Consider the following 9,388-nt stretch of genomic DNA (forward strand, 5'->3'; position numbering starts at 1 on the left):
CTATTGAAACAAGATAGCAGTAGCATGGATTACTGTAGTCATTTAATAACAATTTGATAGAAGTCAGAACTAAATGATTTAGTTTCAAGAGATGAGAGGTTAAACCTATGACTAAAATTAAAATTAAAAACGTAAATTTTAATAACTTATGAACTGGAGACTAAATTCATTAAAATTTAGTGCTACTACAGCCATCTCCTGGCCAAAGAGTGCAAAATAGTAAACAAACAACTACCTTTGTGTGTGTAATTATTTATTCTCCAAAATTTCAAATGAGGCTGCAATAATCATAAAATGTCTTATTTAAAAAGCAAAACCATTAGAAGAGTCAAATCATTTAATATAACTGCCTTGTTATTTACTTCAGGGGAAATCTAACTGGCAAATTATAAACCAAAGTGTGTCCCACTTCTACTGCGAGAAGAAAAATCCAAACTGAGTTTAAATAGGTGTATTCCATTATCTAAAATTATAATCAGATGTGTGCACTAATCCAGCCCAGAAGAACAATAATTATTATAATAATAAACCTGTTATTCAGGTTTTATGTGCCAATGCTGCAGGTTTTATGCAGTACTCAGGCTAAACTACCATTAACCACAATTTTGAGTTTTTCCTCAAATGAAGGACTACAAGGACTGCAGAATTGGACTTCACAGGACTATGAATTCCGCTAAACAATAAAAATACAGGTAGTCACTGAAGATACCTGTGCTTTGAAAGAAAAGGTCTTAAAGAAAGATGACAGCGTCATATGAATGCCTGTATATTCAATCGATTTTTCAGCTTTAAGGGAAATTCTTCTTACAGGCAGTCCTCGGACTTATGACACTATTGGTTCCTGAAAATTGTGTCGTAAGTCAAAATGTCGTAACTCAGAACCGCAATCCGGTCCACTGAGGACCAAGTGTCAAAGTTGAAACCAACTGTCGTAAGTCGAATCAGGGTATCAATTCAGAAACGTCGTAAATGCCGTTTGTCGTAAGTCGAATGTCGTAAAGTCGAGGACTCCCTGCATTATTTTTTCTGTTATATACTTTTCAATTAAAAATATAAAAAGAGGGCTAGTCCAAAACTCCTATCACCTGTATAACATGCTGCCACTCCAAGAGACAAATCCAAGGCCCTTCTTCCTCAGGGTCCTGCACCTGCTTCCACTGTACTAAACAGAAGAAGTCCCACTGACTTCAGCAGAAACAGGATCAAGCCCCAAGCCAGCAGGGTCTGGAAGAATTATAGGAGTAATATGCTCAGCCCTAAGGGAGTGGAAGATGGGAAAGAAAACCCTACATCGTTCACAAACAATCCCTTCAAGACAAGGCTCAGGCCACTATTGATGGGATCTGGAGAAAGGTTTGTCCAGCCCTCCAGTCAGACAGACCCTTAGTGCAAAGTGAATCCTTCTGAAAGTGGTTGAGAGAAAGTAATGAGGAAAAATTGTAAAACAAATAAAGGGATCTTTTTACATTTCATTAATTACTATTTTATCAAACAAGAATAAGTCATTGAGATGTGACTGAGATTCATAAGCACTGAGCAATGCAGAATATGTTGCATGCAGTGTGCAACATGCAAGTAACATCTCCAGATGAAGGTCACATGACTCCACAAATGTCGTTCTGATTAACTGAATAATAAAGTATGCAGAACTGGCTGGAAGAAATAATTTAGGTTGCTACAAAGGAAAATCTATTAGGCAGGGAATTATGTACTGAAGTTTTTGTGCCAAATTCTGCCCTGATTTCTACTTTCACCTTCAGTGGCACTGAATATGAAGTAAGTCAGGTAGAATTTGGCCCTTTCCCTGAAAAGCCAGTTTGCCAGCTTCAATATTCTTACTAATGTAAAAATGGTCAGTTCAATCTTGTTACTTTTGTGCTTGGTTACTGTTGACCACATAAACTGGCTTGTACCTTTACCTTCAGAGGTGAGTCTTGCAGAAGTAAATGTATTCACGTGCAGTTCAACAGCTTCTGCTACAGCAGATAAAAAGAATTACCATGCATACTCACTGTAAGATTCTTAATTATATATTACCTTATCTTCCAGCTCTATTTATGCCTACTTTAAAACACTCTATAAACCGCTATAAAGCATCTAAACCTGCTGTTCCATGACAAACAAGAAGATTCATTATTTGGAGGGAAACGAATAGGCAACATACCTGGGTTATTATTAATGTTATTTTTGGGTGGTCTGGGAGTTGGTTTGGGAAGGTTCGTTTTGTTCAAAGCTTTGCTAGCAGCAGCATGTTGAGCCTTTTTAATACTGCTCCCTTCTGCTTCCCATGTCTGCTCTCCAAGATTCAGCTGCACTGTGAACATCTTCAAAAATATAAAGAACAGGTAAATAATGGCAAGACTGTCACCAAGGTGAGTTAGAACAATATATGTGAAACACTACCCAGATGGAGAGGAACTGCATTCCTTTATTTGTTGTGATACTTTGGGCCAAATTCTGTTCTCAGATGTATGTATAGGGTTCCCATTGAAGTCACTAGGCAACATTTGGTCTTTAAATGTAAAAATAAATGACACAGCATCACACCAGCAATCACAAAAAGTAACTAAATATCAGCCTGATATTCTTGGAGGGATATACAAATTAAATTTAAGAGCCTGATTCTTTCAGTCTTGCATCTGTCTGGTTACTTACACGAGTGAGAAGTGGGTATAAAAGGTTACCAAATGAAAATAGTATCATTTTATACCCATTTTGTATGGGTATAAATGACTATAAAGCTTCAAGAGAGTAGAGAATCAGGCCTGAAGATTTTTACCCAATGAGAGTCATACAATATTTTTTCTAACCCAATTTTTCTTCAAAAAAATAAAGCACATACACACAAAGCAAAAGCCCCGGCAACCAAGGGATCTGTTCAACAGTATAAAGTATAAAAAAAATTGTGTCATCCTAAATTAATTTTGTTTCTTTAACGTGAGCTCTATAATGCAGATTAGGAACTGAAAAAATTCAGATTTAACAAAGTTGGCTATTGACTCAACTCTAAAAACTTAAAAATCAATAGCAAAGAACAATCTCAAGCAAACAATTCATCACAGAGTAATAACCAAGCATTATAAAGTGTGAAAAAGAAATTCTAAAATGTATTTAAAATATTAGGAAGTATCTCTATCATAAGCATATAATAATTGTGCCATTTACATTTATGCAGTTTAAATTGAAAATGCAGCTCTCTCGTAACACTCCACAAGGGAGGGTAGAAAAACAAATGAATTAATTTTCTTTCAAATATCAAAGTATTTGAAAAAGTATTAATCCAGATTCTAATCTCACATGCACATGGTACATTACAGCTTGCTTTGACAAACATACTGCTATACGTTTTGGAGATCCACAGAAACATATACACGAGACTAAAAGGTGAAATTAAATCTTTTATTTAGTTGTTCTGTCCTTCTGGGTATTTTTATTTTTTTTAAGTGAATTAAATGTGCTAGATCAGGAGCCACAAATTTAGAGCTGGGTGCAACAAGGTGGGCTCAAAATGTGCATGCACATGCCACACCCACAAAATATTTGCATATGAACATGCAAACTGGGTAACTGTCTGCTTAAAAACTAGTTCTATATTGCACATGCCTGTACAAATGCATATTGAATTTGTGAATACATCTCTCTCTTAAGCTCAGCTTTGAAAATTTGGCCATGTATGTCCCTGAGAATTTTAGCCCAGGTACCAATATTACAGTTCACATCACTAATTAACACCTCATTTATCTCAGTGTATGTCTATACTACCTGCCGGATCGGCGGGCAGTGATCAATCCAGCAGGGGTTGATTTATTGCGTCTAGTCTAGACGTGATAAATTGACCCCCAAGCACTCTCCTGCCGACTCCTGTACTCCACCGACGCGAGAGGCACAGGCGGAGTCGATGGGGGAGTGTCAGCAGTCGACTCACCGCAGTTAAGACACCGCGGTGAGTAGATCTAAGTACGTCCACTTCAGCTATGTTATTCACGTAGCTGAAGTTGCGTAACTTAGATGAATTTCCCCCCCACCCCCCAGTGTAGACCAGGCCTCAGTTATACTCACAACTGCTTGGGAAAAAAAGGAAAAACATCCTTCATTAACTTGAATTCTATCTAATACAGATAATATCAGAGTACTAACCTAGGCATGAAACCTTGATATATTTATTTTAAGAGAATAGCTATTCAATCAATGAACAAATTGTTTACATAAATTATTGCCAATAGAACTGAAATCTTATTTCTGGATCGAGAGTTAAAATATTTGTATTATACAAGAATGTATCAATATAATGTTTCTGTGGAAGAAGCAGATTCTCACATTTCTATGAAAATATGAATGATAAAGGTCTTCTATCTAATCTATATATCCATCTCAACTCTCTCTCCCTAGCACAGAGTGTTAAGATACAAGAATTCAAGATAATAAATACTAAATAAATAAATAAATAATAATAATAATGGTATGCTCAGTTGATTTCCATAGCTAGAGAACGGACTTTCTCACTCAGTATGTTTTAGCCTATCTGATAGAAGTCTCCTGCAAAGAACGAGAAAGAGGTGGAAATTTAATTAAAGAGATCAAATTGGCCAAAAACATTTAAAAAAAGGCTCAAATAATCAATTAAAGGCTTGGAGACTGGAGGTCCCAGAAGCCCAAGGCTTTGCTATGGTTTGATATGCATTATGGATAATTTTCTGAGGATGTTTTTATTCCTTATATCTAACTTAATTACATTATGGCAAAACCTAGAAATGCAACACTTGTCATGATTTGCCCCTTTTGCTCCACTTCTCTTTCCTCTGTATGAAGAGCTTTTTCTTCTCCTTCCTGATCCTGCAACATGCTGAGTCTCTCAATTCCCTCCCATTCCTTTGCACTCCTGTCTAATCTGTTTTGCCTTTTTTTTTTTTAAATTAGTTTATCTCCTAAAACTCACTGACATAGAAGCACAGAACTGGTGGCCAATTTGACAACCCATCTGAGAACAATACTCTCCAAAAACACAGTTTGGGCTCATGCAGGGTCTCCGCCTTGCCTATGCTCAAAAATGTTTGTATAGAGGGCACAGTTTCCACTCACACACTGATCAGACCCTCTGGAAGGGCAACCTCTAGCAATTGTAACTTACTGCAGGTGAGTTCCTCCTTTCTGTGGAGCACCATTGTTATTTGCCTCTTTACATTTGATCACAACTGTTAACACTTACTTGCCAGAAAAAGAAAACCAGAAAAGGAAAACAGAGTTTACTGGCACCGATGTCTGTCATACAGACTGCCTGCATTACAGTAGATGTCTCTGAAATTTATGAAAACCACTAGAGAAGGGAGCAAAATATATGCAACAGGAAAGTAGCCCTTGACACACTGTGTCCAGGAAGTCGCATGGGAGAGAGCAGCAGCAGTTCATGCCTTTAGGGCGTAAGTTTTTTCGGACAGAGACTTTGCTTTGTTTAGCATATTTTACCTGTTGTAGAGCACCATGTTCAGTAATAGAAATAAACACACAACAGCTACTATAACAATATCATAATAACTTCTATGTAAATGTTTTCTGTGGGCCAAAGCATTGCAACTATGTCTGATCTTATTAACGTCACCCTTGTTCTTCCTCACACTCATCCCTTCTTTATTGGTTACTTGTTGGGTCATTTCTAAATTAGACTAAGCTTTTCTGGGCAGGGACCTAGTCTTTTTATAACCATACGTCCTGTAAAGCACCTGGCACCCTTTCGGGGACTGTAAACATAATTAATAATTATAACAAAATATACATGCAACAGTGAACAGAGCTAAGCATCAAGAAAAAGTTGTATACTTGCCTATTTGCTCAGATGAGCTTCTAAAACTCAGTTTCCTAGATCTATATAGGAAGCATCCAACAATTTTAAGACATTAGCCTCTAAGGGCCCAAATTAGGAAACCCCACAAAAGCACTGCTGACAAAAGTCAGAAATCTAATAGAGGCCCCAAGGTATTTCATTAGCAGTAATTTTCACACAGATGATAAAACGTACATATCTGCATTAAAACCAAAGTGGACTATTCTGCATCCTGCTGTGTTTCCAACATGCAGAAGTGAGATTATAAATCTAAAGTAACACAAATCCCTTGATTATTGATGAATGTTCAGGGAAGATACAGGCAAAATGAACCTTCCTATACACACCTAACATTTCATAGATATACCTATCTCATAGAACCGGAAGGGACCTTGAAAGGTCATCAAGTCCAGTCCCCTACCTACACTAGCAGGACCAATTTTTTTTGCCCCAGAGATCCCTAAATGTCCCCCTCAAGGATTGAACTCACAACCCTGGGTTTAGCAGGCCAATGCTCAAACCACTGAGCTATCCCTCCCTCTATGGCATAGTTGTTGAACAATGGTAACATAACTAAACAGGAGAACCAGCAATGGAAGGGTTAATGAAAGAATCATTACATGTAACCTGAGAAAAATAGAGCCAAAAGCCCAATCCTGCAAGGTCCTGGGTGCCTTAGTAAGCATGGAATACTTTCATCTCCCACTGATTTTGATAGACACTGTTGCCATGAACCTTGTGCTGTCATTTATACCAGTGGAAAGTGGGTGCAAAACACTGCCAAACCAGAATGGTAGTGTTTTACAACCACTTTGCACTGGTTACAATGCAAGGTGCAGCATCAGGAGGGCACATACAGAACTTCTCAGGAGAGGCTAAGCAACTTGCAGAAGGCTGGATGTTATTAACAAGAACTTTGCTCAGCTGCTCTGCTCTGAAGATGCAGAAGGTTCTCGAATATAAAATCTCATTTTTGCTCTCTCAAGATGAAGTTTTTAGTCATCTTTCTTGTGAGTCTGCCCTAAAGAGGGAAGAAATTTGAGAACTCTTTCATGTAAATATGATCCTTTAGGTCCACTGACATCTGAAACCACCCTGACATGTTCTCACAGATCACAGTTGACTATCAAAACAGGATGTGAGACTAGACAAGGACGCTAAGTACTTTAACACCACTGTGAGCCTTAAAGACCCATTGTCACTGTGGGCTACACAGGGTTTAAAGGAAAATACTGTGATACTTTGTGCTTTAAAACACAGATATAATCAGAAGATTTGCTATCCATATAACCAACTTTATGTAGACTAAATAAAACTGATTAACACAAAACAAAATGGGAAAAGACTAGCCCAGCAGTCTGTTAGCAGTGGGTCTGCACTGCCATGAAAGGGATCCATGTGCAATTCTCAGAAGCAGACTGCTAGGGTCCTGGAGGGGAAGGAGTGCTTTGTGCAGCTCAGCAGCGAACCCGGCAATGAATGATAAAGAAAGGGTGTTGATGGACTCTGAAGAGACCTTTAAGAGAAAAAGATGAAGGCCAAGAAGTATGATCTCAAGGGTCAGAGGATAAGTAAGGCAGAAGGCGATGATGAAAAGATCCTCAGGGCTCCAAGAGCGACACAGAAGAACTTCCTAAAAAGCATAACAAAAACAAAGCAAAACAAAACCCCAACACTATAAACTTGATTGTGTTTGACAAGTTATCTGTTCATAACTTAAGGTATGCCTCATAACCTGGAACTGTAACCTTACCTTGGCATGAGCAGGCCCTCTTTCATTCAGAAGCTTATACAGGGGTTGAACTCTATTGAAACGGGCTAACTCATTTACCAGACACATTGGAGTTTTCTCTTTGGGGTTTGCCATGTTATCTTGGAGAGGAGCTGTAAATAAAGAGTCTGTAAAGTTTTTGTGGAGAAATGTACTCTTCGCAACTTCGCAAAACTTTGCAAAAGAAGTGGTATGTTTAAAAAAGAAAAATACTCTGGCTAAAAAAACCTCATAATACGCTAAAAATATGAGATTGTGTTAATGCCAACAAAACTGCACTTTGATAATACAATGTTTAAATATCATTTACACATTTATAATTTGAGAACATGTCTTTTATTGTGACCATTTCAATTACTTGCAATACAAAAAATCTTTCTATTAAGGAAGACAGTGTAGATGGACGTTTATATATTTTAACTTGTATGTTATACCATGTCCCTGAAAATTCCATTCTGCTCTGTATTCATTATTGGAGTTAGTTGTTCTTTCAGTGTAATTTCTAAACACTAACATAGAAGACAAAGAACTGATGAACACCTGTGGTCCCACGCTTGTTTCCCCTCATTCTTCCCAACATTCTTTCAGACCTCTCCGCTACTACTAGTGTCCTTGTGGGTATCTCCCCAACTTCGTTCCTTCAACAATGTTGCGGATTCTGTTGTTTTCCTAAACCCAGATTGTTTATGTACTATATATTTCTTTAATGTCTTTATCCTCCTGCTATTTCTTTCTTTCATCTTTGTATCTATCCCCAACACAAACCTGCCCTTCTGACTTACTTTGGGGTAACACTTTACTGTATTTTATACCCAATTGAGAACAAGAACTATAGCAGTTATTAGGCTATAAAGGAAATGCCATTTTCTGCCAAATAGACTGAAGACATTTTGTTCTAGGGAAGGAAAATGCACTTAGATAACTTCCTGCTGTACTAAAACTTCATTATAAAAGATTCACGTAGGATGTGGCAGAATAGTTTATTTTTTTCTGGGCTTCCATATCTCTAAACAATGCTCTATCATAAATCAGAATTCAACTAAAGAAACTAAATTCTGTAAACAGCATTAGAAACCAAAACATTTTTCTACAGAGTTTTGTTTCTTTAGTTTTATTTTCTTTAGGACCTCATCCATTTATATTAAAAACTCATCAAGTGGATTCCCTTGCAAAATAAAAATAAGTATTCTAAGCAAAACATCTGCTTACCTGGTAAGTTGCTAGAAGGTGCAGAATCCAGAAGACCAGCTGTTGGACTGTTACAGCTGGCAACTGATTCTGAAATGGATCCATTCATTGAGGCCTGCAGACCCAATGAACTTGCATTTGTTACTGATGGGGGTAGCACCGGAGGGGGAAGGGTAGGTCCAGAGAGGTTTGCTGCGGTCTGCATTTTAACTTGTGCCATTGTCTATCACTGCAATAAACAAAGATTTATAAGCAGAGTGCCCTCAGATTTTTGAAAGCCAAAATGGAAGTATTGATATCAATACTACTTTACATTACTTTCATGCAAGGCTTTTTGCAAACATTAATGAATGAAGCCTCACCACACCCCTGTGAAGAAGGGAAGAATTACTAGGGTTACCATATTTGGAGCCTCCTAAAGAAGGACACTCCACGGGGCCCCGGCCCCACCCCCAGCCCCGCCCACGCCCCAACTCCGCCCCTTCCCCAAAGTCCCCGCCCCAACTCCGCCCCCTCCCCTGCTTCCCGCGAACATTTGATTCGCGGGAAGCAGGAAGCAGGTAAGCTGGGGGGGTGGGGGGAGGAGGCGGCCCCGGCCCCCGGCCCAGCGC

The 9,388-nt window shown here is 38.4% G+C and overlaps 1 protein-coding gene across 6 annotated transcripts in view; it reads right to left on the reverse strand.

Annotated features, from left to right (window-relative positions):
- Positions 1-9,149, reverse strand: part of STAU2 (staufen double-stranded RNA binding protein 2) — a 198,423-nt gene extending 189,274 nt beyond the window's left edge. For 2 of the 6 annotated variants that reach the window (XM_026662630.1, XM_026662637.2), the window contains exons 1-4: positions 8,799-9,148; positions 7,572-7,702; positions 2,165-2,324; positions 1,920-1,976 (exon numbers count right to left, since the gene is read on the reverse strand). In XM_026662630.1, coding sequence (XP_026518415.1) covers positions 1,920-1,976; positions 2,165-2,324; positions 7,572-7,702; positions 8,799-8,997 — 547 coding nt within the window. In that variant the 5' untranslated portion in view covers positions 8,998-9,148. Of the gene's footprint in view, positions 1-1,919; positions 1,977-2,164; positions 2,325-7,571; positions 7,703-8,798 lie in introns of all 6 variants that reach the window. The other 4 variants (XM_026662620.2, XM_026662615.2, XM_026662627.2 and 1 more) reach the window with 4 other exon arrangements.
- Between the last annotated feature and the right edge of the window lie 239 nt (positions 9,150-9,388).

The sequence above is a fragment of the Terrapene carolina genome, unplaced genomic scaffold (assembly GCF_002925995.2).
Source record: "Terrapene carolina triunguis isolate 2854851 unplaced genomic scaffold, T_m_triunguis-2.0 Scaffold58, whole genome shotgun sequence".
Lineage (NCBI taxonomy): Eukaryota > Metazoa > Chordata > Testudines > Emydidae > Terrapene > Terrapene triunguis.